Genomic DNA, 15421 nt, shown 5'->3' on the forward strand with positions numbered 1-15421 from the left:
AACTTAAAAAAAGAATTTGTCCACCAAAGTTTTCAGTTCTCTAGATGACTCAATATTTCTAATATTCAGTCAATTGTTATATTTATTCCCAAATTACTTACATTTTACCACAACTTATCATTCCCAAATTTTATGGTAATTCCATTAGGAGGGACACAAAGTGGCAGGCAGGAGTTTGGGAAGAGTGTATGGGACTAGAGTTTTGATAGGATGAAGGTGAGTCTTCTGAACTGGGAGGTGTATAATAATTAGTGACTCTCATGAGAATGATATGACACTGGTCGTGAAAGAGGAAACGAATATGAAAAACCAGCAATGGAGTTAATTTCAAACGAACTGATAATCTAAATCTATTTAAATATACAAAAAGGACTCAAATTTGTAAGGTTGGGAGGGAAGGACAGAAGGTTAAAAAGAAATGTAAGTGATGTTTGTATTCACAGGAGAATTAAATGTGAAAATAAATAGATGGAAAATACAGGAGAAACAGATCCCAGTGATGAAACAAGAACTATGACAAAGGGTTCAAGATGATGCAGGATGGCAGCTGTTTGTGCAACTGGCTTTTAGAATATTGAGCAACCAAAGTTTACAACACTCTACCTGTGATAGGTGCAGCAGAGGAGGGTAAAGTTATAGAAGTGAAAAGGGAAAAAGAAGAAAGGAAGGAAGGCAAGCAGGAAGATTAGAGTCTAATGTCTCATTCACAATGAGATCATTAGAGATGGAAGAAACAAAGAAATTAAGATGTTTTGTTTACGTAATTCACTACAGTACTTCAATTACAAATAATGTTACACCATCTTATTTATAAACATAAAAATTAAATTTGAGTAATTTTGTTATTATGCCATAAAAAGTATAATGCAGCAAAGCAAACCCTAGAGCCAGCAGCTGCAGGAACTAACTAGGTCACATGACTCAGTACAGCCATGTTTCGGTATTTAAAAGAAAAACAGGAAAGTGCACACAATACATGCACTATTAAAGATATGGATAAATGTGGTTTGGGGCAGAAAATTCTGTGACATTATGGACAGTACAAAGGAATAACAACTTTGTGAGAACTTCACAGCTAATGTCTCCCCCAATTTGATTTCAAGGCTAACAAAAAAGCTCTGCCAAGGGAAGGGCACAGTGGTCAAACTGAATGATGATGAGTTTTAAGGTGCTAGGTTTCTTCACTCCAAAATCATTTGCCTGGTGGGACTTCGTTCAGGAGACAGCATCCTCAGAAGTTGGATGACATCAGTTTAAAACTCACTGAAATAACACTGAATACAGAAAAAGCATGGCAGCATAGTCCGTAAAGCTCCAGGCTTTCACACTGTGGGCCATGTTTTGATCCAGATCATATACGAATTTCAATTTTCTTTCCTCTTTTTCTTTACTTCCATCCTACTTTAATTTTTGGGAAGTGTATTCATTAAATTTGTTACAAAATAGATGATAAAGCAGTAAAATATTTTTTTTATTTCTTTAATATGCAGCAGGTGTCTACAAATTTTTAATTACAAAGATGAGGTGACTTACCGAACGAAAGCGCTGGCAGGTCGATAGACACACAAACAAACACAAACATACACACAAAATTCAAGCCTTCGCAACAAACTGTTGCCTCATCAGGAAAGAGAGAAGGAGAGGGAAAGACGAAAGGATGTGGGTCCCAAGGGAGAGGGCAAGGAGCCACCGCAATCCCGGGAGCGGAAAGACCCACCCCAGGGGGAAAAAAGGACGGATACACACTCGCACACACACACACATCCATCCACACATACACAGACACAAGCAGACATATTTAAAAACAAAGAGTTTGGGCAGAGATGTCAGTCGAGGCAGAAGTGCAGAGGCAAAGATGTTGTTCAATGACAGGTGAGGTATGAGTGGCGGCAACTTGAAATTAGCGGAGATTGGGGCCTGGTGGATAACGGGAAGAGAGGATATACTGAAGAGCAAGTTCCCATCTCCGGAGTTCGGATACGTTGGTGTTAGTGGGAAGTATCCAGATAACCCAGACGGTTATCCACCAGGCCTCAATCTCCGCTAATTTCAAGTTGCCGCCACTCATACCTCACCTGTCATTCAACAACATCTTTGCCTCTGCACTTCTGCCTCGACTGACATCTCTGCCCAAACTCTTTGTCTTTAAATATGTCTGCTTGTGTCTGTGTATGTGTGGATGGATGTGTGTGTGTGTGCGCGAGTGTGTACCCGTCCTTTTTTCCCCCTGGGGTGGGTCTTTCCGCTCCCGGGATTGGGGTGGCTCCTTGCCCTCTCCCTTGGGACCCACATCCTTTCGTCTTTCCCTCTCCTTCTCTCTTTCCTGATGAGGCAAAAGTTTGTTGGGAAGGCTTGAATTTTGTGTGTATGTTTGTGTTTGTTTGTGTGTCTATCGACCTGCCAGCGCTTTCGTTCGGTAAGTCACCTCATCTTTGTTTTTATATATAATTTTTCCCACGTGGAATGTTTCCCTCTATTATATTGATATCATTAATTTTTAATTACATTATGATTTATAATTTCTAGTGTGATAGTCACCATAGGAACATTACTTAAAATAAGGGAAAGATTACTACTCAACCATAGCAGACTGATGCATGGAGCATAGACACACATAACTGGAAACAGCACCCACATTAGCTTTCAATCTCTTGCCCTTTCTCAATCAAAAGTACACACATTCACACATATAACCACTTTTTTTTAATTTAATATGGAGCATCTGCATACAAATTTATTTATTATATTATGATTTATAATTTTTACAGTGAGGTAACCACCTACCTACAGCAGACTGATATGAGCAGTATAGACACATGTAACAGGAAACAGCATTCACACTGGCTTTTGAGATTTTGCTCTTTCTCTAGCAACAGTACACACATTCACACATACAACCACACAGACAGCCAAATGCGCACTCGCATGGTCACGGTGGGACTGAGGATTGATTTTCGATTACTGACAGCAATTGCCTGAGTTGATGGTGAGGGGGGGGGGGGGGGGGAGGGGAGGGGGGTAGGGAAGGACAAAAGAAAGGGTAACGGGAAAAAGGCAGGTCTTTGCACAGATAAGTCTGCAGTTGAACAACAAGATGAATGGAGTACACTTTCACTTTCTTCACCTCCGCACCCCTTTCCCCCTCTTCCTCTTTCTTTAACTTTTTTTCACTCCGCCCTCTGCCACCCTCTGAACTCCTTTTGTCTTGCTGCATGGCCCGAAGTCATCTCTGCAAACACCTGCACCTTTCTCACTACCCCTTCTTATGGCCTTCCCTACCCTCTCCCCTCTTCTGTCAGCTCAGGCAACTGCCTTCAATAACCAAGTATCGACAAGTATCAGTGCGCTTTTGGGCATGTGTGTTGTTGTGTGTGTTTGAAATTCCGTACTTTTGCCAGGAAAAGAGCAAGAGCTTGAAAGCTTGGGTGAATACTATTTCCTGTTACATGTCTCAACAAACAGTCCACTATAGGTTTTTTACCTATTGCTCCATTAAGGAAGTTTCATTATTGTTATTCAAAGAAACGTTAGTAACATAAATTGTTCTTGTGTATTGAACAATGTATGATGGACACTTTGCCACAGTGACATTTATTTTTCAATAAATTTAAAGGGAAACTTATGTCATGAACTTCCTGTAATATCATTTTTTTTCTTCGCTGCTACAAATCAGCGTATACCCTAAGTTAACCAGCATTTTGCACTACTAGCTGCTCCAGGCAAAAGATGTGCTTTGTTGGTTCTGCACATTTTCATAATTTTGACTGAGGTAAAATGACACCCAAGTGTTCACCTCTGGCACGTCTGTGTATAAGTTGTCACAGAATCAGTTAACTGTAAGTAAAAAATTCGTGCAATTTTCCTTTTTATTTACATGTAAAAACCAACTTTGGAATTTTCCTTTGTATGAGATCATGTGTGCCAGATTTGTGTACTGATTTGAAATTCTAAATTCACATATTTTATTGTTTGTGTCACTTCAACATAATCTTTCATTATTTGTATCAATAGTTGTTTGTACAGTGATAAACTGTGATATTTCAAACATTTGTGAGTACTGCGATAAACTTGTACTGTTATTGTCAACTGTAGGCTAAAACTTATTTGTGTTCTTTTACAATTTTTGAGAACAGTAGGCCTACCCTCATTGAAAACAATCATTTGCTAATTTCATTCTATAACTACATGAGAAATAGGTTATTTCTGAGAATTTTTGGACTCAAAACTATATTTTTGAAAATTTTCATAATTTTTTTTAAGTTACAGAAGTTGTAAATAATTTATTTCATAGCAAATCAGCATCTGTAAATGATAATTACTGCCAAAGAATAGATCATCATGAATTTTGGCATATATGAATGCAAATACACAAATACTTTTGAGAATTTTCACAGGTTATCATTGTCCTGTGCATAAACTAATCTGTAGCATTAAACTGACATTTGCGGTTTAGTTACTGTATCAGATATCGTAATGAGCATATTGCATTACATTAACTTTCCTTTTCAAGAGGAGCATGTACTATCTATATTTATCGTAAATTTTCAAGTTAACTTCAGAAAGTTTTAGGAAACCAGTAATTTTTACCATATGTTTTTCTGCTGTCTTAATAGAAATCTTGTTTTGTGTTTTTTTGCTTCAATTCTTATGAGGAATTAGTAATTTTTTAGCTCAACTGATTAAAATATAGTCAGCAGGCTTAGTTTAATGTTCACTGCTCTTTAAAACACTGCAGCAGTCACAATGCTGCCACAATGTGAATGCTGTTCTTGAACATGGGGTTAGTCAGCTGATATTCATAAGCAGCTGGAAGTTGCCCTGACTACTGTCAAACTATTGGTAGCTGCTGCGAATCGCTTTGTTGAAAGAGCTCCTGAGAATCATGTACCTGTAATACCAAAGGTTATTCTCTCCTGTGGATTCTGTCTCCTCTGGGGGAAGTATGGGACCTGTCATTACTCATCCACTTGACTGCAAGTGGCATGTCAATGGTAAATCTTGTCGTCCTGTACAGGTTAGACAAGCACCAGGGAGGACTCAGGTTGTTATATGGATCCCCCAAAAAACAACAATTTCAAGGTGATGTCTTTTACTGAAACGGAAACTGAGCGAGAGAGATCACTTCACCTGTTTTGGGGAAACCTGCTTAGTCTCATGCCAAGAGGAAGGAAACGCAAAAGAATATGGACCTACTAATCGTTGGCAGCTCAAACAAACAATGAATAATAGTACCCCTTACGGCAAAGGCAGCAAGGGACAGGAAGGGACAACAGGTGTACTCAGTGTGTATGCTTGGAGGCCTCATTCATGCTGAAGAAGCTATTTCGGCAGCCACTGAGGGAACACGGTGCAACACTGCTGGTTATGATGAACACTGGAACAAATTATGCCTGTCATCTGGACTCTGAGGCAGAGACAGCTGATAAACCTTGCACATGGAGTTTCAACAAAGTTCACAATTTGCACCATTGTCCCCAGAACTGATTTTAGTCCTGTGTTTCTGAGTTGAGTGGAAGGACTGAACAAGAGATTTCAAGGGTTCCGTGAGCAGCAACACCGAGACTTCTTGGACTTGTGCCATAGTGCTGAGAGCTGTAGAAGTATCAGTGTAAGGTCCAAGAAAATGACTCCTAGAGGCAAGAGTATTAAAATCCTGGTAGTTAACTGCTGAAGCATTCACAACAAAGTGACAGAGTTTGAAGCACTCTGAAAAGCAGTGACACTCACATAAGCTAGGTACAGAAAGATGGTTGAAACTGAAACTGATAACACTGAGATTTTTAGAGAAAATTTAAGTGTTTACGAAAAGGATAGCTAGCAGGAAATGGACATGGTGCATTTGACACATTAGACAAGAAACTCAGATCCACCGAGACAGAAATTGAAACTCCATGTGAGATTGTGTGGGCAAGACTCAATGTTAGAGGTTGGCATAAAATGGTAATTGGATCCTTATATCGACCACCAAAATCACCTCCTGATGTAACTGAAAACTTCAGAGGAAACATCAGTTCTTTTGAACATAAGTTCCCCAATTATACTGCAATCACTGGAGGGGACTTCAATCATCCAAAAATCAACTGGAAAAATTACAGTTTTGTTAGTGGAGACCACGACACGGCATCCTCCGAAACATTACTAAATGCCTTCTCCCAAAACTACCTTCAACATGTAGTTCGGAACAACAAGTAGATACGACCTCTTTGAGGATGTCCGTGTGCAAACTATTATAAGTGACCATGATGCAGTTGTGGCACCAATGATTATCAAAGTACAAAGAACAACCAAAACAAGTAGCAAGATACAGTGAAATCCCACTTTTACACTATGTGTAGGATTACCCCTTGCATTTTCGCACTTTGTGTATGATATATGTACATAACAGGCGTCAAAAGTCTTGTCAGAGACTTTTTTATTATCTAATAAATGTTTATCATCTAATGAAAACCATTGATGCAAATGGAATTGGTAACTGTCTGGGAAGCAGAAACGTCTGACTTAATTTCAAACGTCATAATCGACGGCTTTGAAAGCCTGCAGCTCTCATTCATTATTTAAATAATGAAATACTGCAGTAGTTACGTATTTTTTAATGTTTAATGATACGTTCCAAAAATTTTTCTCATTGTCAAGGGCAAATATGTACATAAATATTTTGTGTGGTACTTGAGTACGTGTTATTCTGCCTCTCATGCACTGTAATTGTGTTTTTGAGGTTATCAGCCATCAGGTATTGTGCCTCCCCAGTTACATAGAAAATTGACAATGAGAATAAATTCTTGAAACACATTTTGTTCAGCATGGAAAAAACGTAACCAGTGTTGTGTTTAAACTAAAAACATTTGAGCAATGCAAAGCAAATGACGGTGTCAACTACAAGAGGCCAAACATCGAAACACATTAAATATGGTTCAACAAAGGTGTCACAATGTTCACTACAATCATGAAACTGCATTTGCGCAGTAGAATGTTTGGAAATGATTGTGAATGGTCATGATATCTTTATTCGAATGAGCCTAGTTACCCCCATCAGCCATCACAACAAGTAGTGCTTGGCAGTAGCGGGAGATACAGCACAAATTGTTGTAACTTTTACACATTTACTGGTTCAAATCTGTTGAGTAGAGTGCCCTGGAGTCAAGAAACTTAACCATGTAATATTTTAAACACTACTGGACGGACAACATGCCAGCATCATTTTTTTTTTCTTGACAAATATTTTTTCGTAATGCGGTTATCTCGGGAAAATTATAAATATGCTGATGCAAATTTGAGTTCAAACTAACACTGTGGACAGGAAATTGGACAGGAGCGATAAAAAATGTCGTAAACTGCGGGAAAACGTTGAGTCCGGGAATGTAAAAGCGGGGCTGTACTGTATATATGTTCAGTAACAATATAAGAAAAAAGATAGATCATTACTCGCCATAAAGATGATACATTGAGTTGCAGACAGGAACAATGAAAAGACTTATATGCATTTAGCTTTTGGCCATGAAACCATCTTCAGTAAAGGAAACACACACACACACACACACACACACACACACACACACACACACACACATATTCATTCACACAAGCAAGCAAAGACAAGTATTATGACATTCGATTTTGTTAACAGGGCATCCATCTCCTCAGGAAGAATAAAAGACAGACCAAATTAACAAATTAGAATTATTGAATAATTGACTCACTGAAAACACACACACACACACACACACACACACACACACACACAAACACAAACACACATATTAAATGCTTGTTAATATTAAACAAAATCAACTAAGAACTATCACAACACAAATCAACTTATTTCTTTCTTAAATTAGTTGAAAGGTGTGATAATTGACATTATCTCAAAATAGTTACTTGTTGGCATGTCGTTCGTTGTAGCTAGATCATCCTTAGTTCGCAGACTGTCAACATGAATGACTTCCTCTTCTTCCTCCTCATCTTCTTCTTCATCTTCATCATCCAAATTATTTCCAATTATTGAAACAGTAGCTGGTGGACTCACAACACCTGCCACTTCAAGTAAAGGTGAAAGCTTCTCTGCTTCACTATCATCATCAACGTTCTGCAAAGTACAAACAAACAAAAATAAAAATCCAGGTAAAGGCCACACTTCAGATACTCTGATGAATTAGAAATTAAAAATGATCAAGTCAATACAGTCTCATTTAAAGCAGTTTCCATTTTACAGCTAGCGAGCTGAACTACTCCCGCCACAAATCCACCAACAAGAGTCTGGTACTGTCAGCTTCTGTGCTGCCACTTCTTCTGGGTAAAACATTGTGCCTGCCAGTTCTCAGTAAGTCATTGTGGTAAGAGATTCATGTAATGTTTAATTTTGCATTCCATACAATGTGTGGTGAAAGTAGCTGAAAGAGGGGCACACCCAGGTTTCACTCCTTTCCAAAATGTTGGACTTCTTGTGGCTTACACAGGGTGCCAAAAACTTTAGGAACACGTTCCTTATACAGGAATAAGTAAAAACGCCTAGTAAACACAGGCTCTACAATGTATACCTTATGAGGTATGAGCATCCGTTCATTTTCAATACTATGAAGCAGATCTCCACTAAGCCAAGGTTTTCACTTTCCATATTTTGGGAGGAGGAAGTGTTGACCAAAAAAGGAAATAAATGCCTTGTAAACATGGGGTCTAAAATGCGTACTGTAAGAGCTATGAGCACTTGTTCATCTTCGGTAATGTGAAACACATACCTGCTAAGGTATGCATTTTACAGCCTATGTTTACTAGATATTTTTTGCTTGCTTTGGACCCTAATACCTCTTCCCAAAATATGAAAAGTAAAGAGTGGAAGAGATGTGTGTCATAGTATCGAAGACGAACAAATGCTCATATGTCTTAAGTTATGCACTTTAGTGGCCTTGTTTACTAGACTTTTTTTCTTGTTTTGCTGAAAAGAAAGTGTCACTAAAGTATGCTGATTACTATTATTTTGGACACCCTGTGTAAGTCGCAAGTCCAACATTTTGGGATACCCTGTATACTGTCAGTCACATGAATTTCTGTGTTCTGTGAGAAATTATTTTGGTTTACAGAGAGAGAGGCAGGGCAGGGGGGAGGGATATAAAGAACCACCTCTTGTTCCTCTGAACAAAGTAGTGGAGTGCATGCAGCTGCTCTACAAGTCAGTGAACAGTTTTGTCATCTGAATTAGCAATATGTAAATTGCCAAAGAAGAATAGGAGCAGGTAGGTTAGAAAATTTAAAATGGGAAATGGATAGGTTAAACTAAGATATAGTGGGAATTAGTGAAGTTCGGTGGCAGGAGGAACAAGACTTTTGGTCAGGTGAATACAGGGTTATAAATACAAAATCAAAAAGGGGTAATGCAGGAGTAGGTTTAATAATGAATAAAAAAATATGATTGCAGGTAAGCTACTACAAACAGCATAGTGAACGTATTACTGTGGCCAAGATAGACATGAAGCCCACGCCTATACAGTAGTACAAGTTTATATGCCAACTAGCTCTGCAGATGATGAACAAATTGATGAAATGTATGATGAAATAACAGAAATTATTCAGGTAGTGAAGGGAGACAAAAATTTAATAGTCATGGGTGACTGGAATTCAACAGTAGGAAAAGGAAGAGAAGGATACATAGTAGGTGAATATGGATTAGGGCTAAGAAATGAAAGAGGAAGCTGCCTGGTAGAATTTTGCACAGAGCATAACTTGATCATAGCTAACACTTGGTTCAAGAATCATGAAAGAAGGTTGTACACATGGAAGAACCCTGGAGATACTAAAAGGTTTCAGGCAGATTATATAATGGTAAGGCAGAGATTTAGGAACCAGGTTTTAAATTGTAAGTCATTTCCAGGGGCAGATGTGGACTCTGACCACAATCTATTGGTTATGAACTGTAGATTAAAACCAAAGAAACTGCAAAAAGGTGGGAATTTGAGGGGATAGGACCTGGATAAACTGAAAGAACCAGAGGTTGTACAGAGTTTCAAGGAGAGCATAAGGGAACAATTGACAGGAATGGGGGAAAGAAATACAGTAGAAGAAGAATGGGTAGCTTTGAGGGATGAAATAGTGAAGGCAGCAGAGGATCAAGTAGGTAAAAATACGAGAGCTAGTAGAAATCCTTGGGTAACAGAAGAGATACTGAATTTAATTGAGGAAAGGAGAAAATACAAAAATGCACTAAATGAAGCAGGCAAAAGGGAATACAAACGTCTCAAAAATTAGATCGACAGGAAGTGCAAAATGGCTAAGCAGGCATAGTTAGAGGACAAATGTAAGGATGTAGAGGCTTATCTCACGGAGGGGTAAGATAGATAACTGCCTACAGGAAAATTAAAGAGACCTTTGGAGAAAAGAGAACCACTTGTATGAATATCAAGAGCTCAGATGGAAACCCAGTTCTAAGCAAAGAAGGGAAATCAGAAAGGTGGAAGGAGTATATAGAGGGTCCATACAGGGGCGATGTTCTTGAGGACAATAATATGGAAATGGAAGAGGATGTAGATGAAGATGAAATGGTAGATATGATACTGCGTGAAGACTTTGACAGAGCACTGAAAGACCTAAGTCGAAAGAAGGCCCTAGAAGTAGACAACATTCCATGAGAACTACTGATGGCCTTGGGAGAGCCAGTCCTGACAAAACTCTACCGTCTGGTGAGCAAGATGTATGAGACAGGCGAAATTCCCTCAGACTTCAAGAAGAATGTAATAATTCCAATCCCAAAGAAAGCAGGTGTTGACAGATGTGAACATTACCGAACTATCAGTTTAATAAGTCACAGTTGCAAAATACTAACGCAAATTCTTTACAGACGATTGGAAAAACTGGTTGAAGCCGATCTCGGGGGAGATCAGTTTGGATTCCGTAGAAACATTGGAACACGTGAGGCAATAATGAACCTATGACTTATCTTAGAAAATAGAGTAAGGAAAGGCAAACCTACATTCCTAGCATTTGTAGACTTAGAGAAAGCTTTTGACAATGTTGACTGCAATACTCTCTTTCAAATTCTGAAGGTGGCAGGGGTAAAATACAGGGAGCGAAAGGCTATTTACAATTTGTACAGAAACCAGATGGCAGTTATAAGAGTCGAGGGACATGAAAGGGAAGCAGTGGTTGGGAAGGGAGTGAGACAGGGTTGTAGCCTCTCCCCAATACTATTCAATCTGTATATTGAGCAAGCAGTAAAGGAAACAAAAGAAAAGATTGGAGTAGGCATTAAAATCCATGGAGAAGAAATAAAAACTTTGAGGTTCGCCAATGACATCGTAATTCTGTCAGACACAGCAAAGAACTTGGAAGAGCAGTTGAATGGAATGGACAGTGTCTTGAAAGGAGGGTATAAGATGAACATCAACAAAAGCAAAACGAGGATAATGGAATGTAGTCGAATTAAATCGGGTAATGCTGAGGGAATTAGTTTAGGAAATGAGACACTTAAAGTAGTAAAGGAGTTTTGCTATTTGGGGAGCAAAATAACTGATGATGGTCGAAGTATAGAGGATATAAAATGTAGACATTGGCAATGGCAAGGAAAGCATTTCTGAAGAAGAGAAATTTGTTAACATCGAGTATTGATCTAAGTGTCAGGAAGTCGTTTCTGATAGTATTTGTATGGAGTGTAGCCATGTATGGAAGTGAAACATGGACAATAAATAGTTTGGACAAGAAGAGAATAGAAGCTTTCAAAATGTGGTGCTACAGAAGAATGCTGAAGATTAGATGGGTAGATCACATAACTAATGAGGAGGTATTGAACCAAATTGGGGAGAAGAGGAGTTTGTGGCACAACTTGACTAGAAGAAGGGATCGGTTGGTAGAACATGTTCTGAGGCATCAAGGGATCACCAATTTAGTACTGGAGGGCAGCGTGGAGGGTAAAAACCATAGAGGGAGACCAAGAGATGAATACACTAAGCAGATTCAGAAGGATGTAGGCTGCAGTAGGTACTGGGAGATGATGAAGCTTGCGCAGGATAGAATAGCATGGAGAGCTTCATCAAACCAGTCTCAGGACTGAAGACCACAACAACAACAACATGGGGGAAATTATGGAGAGAGAGAGAGAGAGAGAGAGAGAGAGAGAGAGAGACTATGTGGTGAAGATTTTAGATTGTTGCTCTTAAATTGTGGTGGTGCACAGTCCCCTTAGTGGCACACTAAGGCCCCAAAATTTTTTCCACCTAAAACACTGACTTATGGAGTGATAGTATTCTCTGACTGCAGAAGTAACATCTTTCAAATGTTAGTTCAATTCTTGCAGATCTTAATCAGCAATCTGCACTCTGGAATTTAAATTCCACTGTTTTTTGGCTGTTACTTATATTCATGCACCTTGTTTTTCTGTTTATCCAGTGTTTAGAGTAACATATGCTTTTCCCCAGCATATTTGTCTCCTACATTTGTGGTGTCATCTGAAGAGTGAGGTCCCTCACTACAGAACCACAAGCTAAGGACAGTCGCTGTCAGAAACAGCCACGAATGAGAGACATCAACGAAGACACAGCCTTGTGAGGTTCTGCATGTCTCCACTGCTGGAAGTCTACTTATCTTATGTCAGAGCACAGCACACGTCGGCCCCTCCTCTTCGATAGCCTGCTCTGGTAGCAGCGTCATCGTAGTTCACATCCAGTAGCGAGCTAGTGTCATTAGTCAGAACTGTGTACCGAAGTTTATAGCTAAATGAAAGTAGTATTTGACTGTCATTCAGTACAATACAAAAACTGTTGCAGCATTACATGACAGTATTATTCAGTGCAAGAACAGTTACTAACGTGTACTGTGATTGTAATCGTATATTGACCCTCATATGGACTTGGATTTCTACTAAAGATAAGTATTCTGTATTAAAGAGTTTTCCTGAAACTGAATTAATATTCTATTCATGTTGTACACCCCACTTGACTTCCTCCAGAAGTCAAACTTATTGAATTGTTGTCTAGGCTTGCTACAATATATATAAAAATGGTGACAAGTACGTTCTCATATATGTTCAGTCTGCCTGTGTGGAAGTGCTCGGTGTACTGCTAGTCATAGTGGGAGTAATGTTTTTGTGTATTCTATTTAGTATAAAGTGCTTGACCATATCTAAGCCCTCAAATGAACTACCACTAAGGCAAACTGTTCAGTTTCAGGCACAGCAGACTGTACGACTGCTCTAAGTGTTCAACAGATGACAAACTTACTGTTGAAACAAGCAGCACCACATCCAGATGCTGGACTCGAGTTTCACCAGTTTAGCAGCGCAGAAGAGGATTGGTTGGAACATCATGCTCAACTGGAAGCTCATTACACTACTTACAGAAATAAAAGTGTAGCATGCAATGCATTCTTTCTGTTCACTGTCAGAGCCAATGTGTACTGCCTGTGTCTCAAATTGTTTCCTGACTTTGGAAGATGTTGATTGTGAAATCAATGAGCATTACAAGATGCAGTTTCATGTCACTGTGGCAAGATTGAAATTTTTCCAACTTAAGACGCACCCTGACCAATCATTAAAACAATGGATTGCTGAATTTCAAGAGCTAACAAGAAATTGCAAGTGTTCTTGTCAAGAGAATTATAGTGATATTAAGTTATGTGATGCAACCACGCAAAATTTATCACATGCACACATAAGCACTGCTATCCTAAATTGCCACACCCAGATCCGAAAACAATTCTGTCAATTGTAGAGTCTCAAAGTATAGTGGCCACAACCACGGTTGATTTTGAGACTCCGTCAATTTGTCTCTCAACAAAAACAATATCATCACAGAAGCAAAAACAAGTGAAATTTTTAAACTATCATTGTGTCTTACTTTCTTGGTTGTTCTGCTTGTCAAAAAGTATTCTTGTTGTACAAGATATTTGTGTTCAAAAATTTGTGATATGGTCATAATATCCATATCTAATGACAGTTACTTCAATGCATAAAGAAGCTTAATTAGATTAGTGTTGAAAGAAGAAATATTGTTGGTCAATATTTAAAATCCAGGAGGATTCCAGCTTTCTTCCAGTCTCTAGCACTGAAGATGCTGTTGAGGAGTAGTAATCCACTAGCAAGAGCAGAAGCACAGTTATTTGGATTTTACTAGCATGTCTGGATAGTAGTGAATTTTATGAAATGGGCAACCATGGAGAATGTTACACAATGGAGTAAAACCAAAATAAATAAATTACACTCCACTTTGGCTCAGTTTCGTGACAGGGCTGAGTAACAATCATACACTCTACTTTGGCAGCAGTGACAGGATGCAAAATAGTGGCCGCTACAGACCAATAATAAGCAGATTTTAAGAAATTTAGTGAGATGAAATTAGAGCTATACGTGGTTGTCCTTCACAATGAGTCTCAACAGCCACCAATAATTTGCAGTGCAGGTGCTATTAAAAAACCCTGTTCAATGAAGAGTGGAAATTATATATAGTCAATCAGTTAACAATTATTCTTGACTACAATGACAGATTCAAACTCGGAACAAGCCTGATCAGTCCATGATTTGGAAGAGCAATGACAGCAGTTCATACAACCTCCAAATGCCATAACTTTTGTTATGACTCAACGGTAGAGTCCTAAAGTACCGCCTCGCTACAAATCGCTGTCACTCCAGCTTCGACAACGCATTTGAGTCAGCTAGCAAGATGTACACAGTAATGGGTTATCCTCACACCAGTAGTTCACCCGAACAAGATGCACTCCTATACAACTAAGGTGAGCAGTACCTGTGATAAACGATTTGTTTTTCTATGTTATTTTGAGTGTGGTTGTGTGACAGTACCTCAACATGGGGCAATTTAACAATGAGTGATTTGGTACTGCTACAAGAATAAACTAATTCTTCTTAAAAGTGTATTGTTGAATTAACTGTGTGCCTGTGGTTGCCCGCAGCAAGGAAAGCAGTTTACAACAAATATTTAAAAAAATTAGATGATTTATCTAATAGTATTAAAGCCACCCAGGAAGTTTTTTTTAATAGTATTAAAACCCAAGGGGAAGAGTTGTTAATGGTATTAAACCCAAGGGAAAGAGTGAAAAAGTTTACAAACAAGCATAGCATCTCTACCCGAGGAAAGTTCTATGTACTGACTTGGCAGAAAATCCTAAGAAATTTTGGTCTTATGTCAAAGCGGTAGGTGGATCAAAACAAAATGTCCAGACACTCTGTGACCAAAATGGTACTGAAACAGAGGATGACAGACTAAAGGCCGAAATACTAAATGTCTTTTTCCAAAGTTGTTTCACAGAGGAAGATTGCACTGTAGTTCCTTCTCTAGATTGTCGCACAGATGACAAAATGGTAGATATCGAAATAGACGACAGAGGGACAGAGAAACAATTAAAATCGCTCATAAGAGGAAAGGCCTCTGGACCTGATGGGATACCAATTCAATTTTACACAGAGTACGCGAAGGAACTTGCCCCCCTT

General features: G+C 38.8%; 1 protein-coding gene across 4 annotated transcripts in view; it reads right to left on the reverse strand.

Moving 5' to 3' along the window:
- LOC126470208 (probable E3 ubiquitin-protein ligase MGRN1) overlaps positions 1-15421 on the reverse strand; it is a 167535-nt gene that overhangs the window by 73250 nt on the left and 78864 nt on the right. For all 4 annotated transcript variants that reach the window (XM_050097886.1, XM_050097910.1, XM_050097894.1 and 1 more), the window contains exon 11: positions 7876-8083. In XM_050097886.1, the coding sequence (XP_049953843.1) occupies positions 7876-8083 (208 nt within the window). The remainder of the gene's footprint in view (positions 1-7875; positions 8084-15421) is intronic.

The sequence above is a fragment of the Schistocerca serialis genome, chromosome 1, assembly GCF_023864345.2.
Source record: "Schistocerca serialis cubense isolate TAMUIC-IGC-003099 chromosome 1, iqSchSeri2.2, whole genome shotgun sequence".
Taxonomy (NCBI): Eukaryota; Metazoa; Arthropoda; class Insecta; order Orthoptera; family Acrididae; genus Schistocerca; species Schistocerca serialis.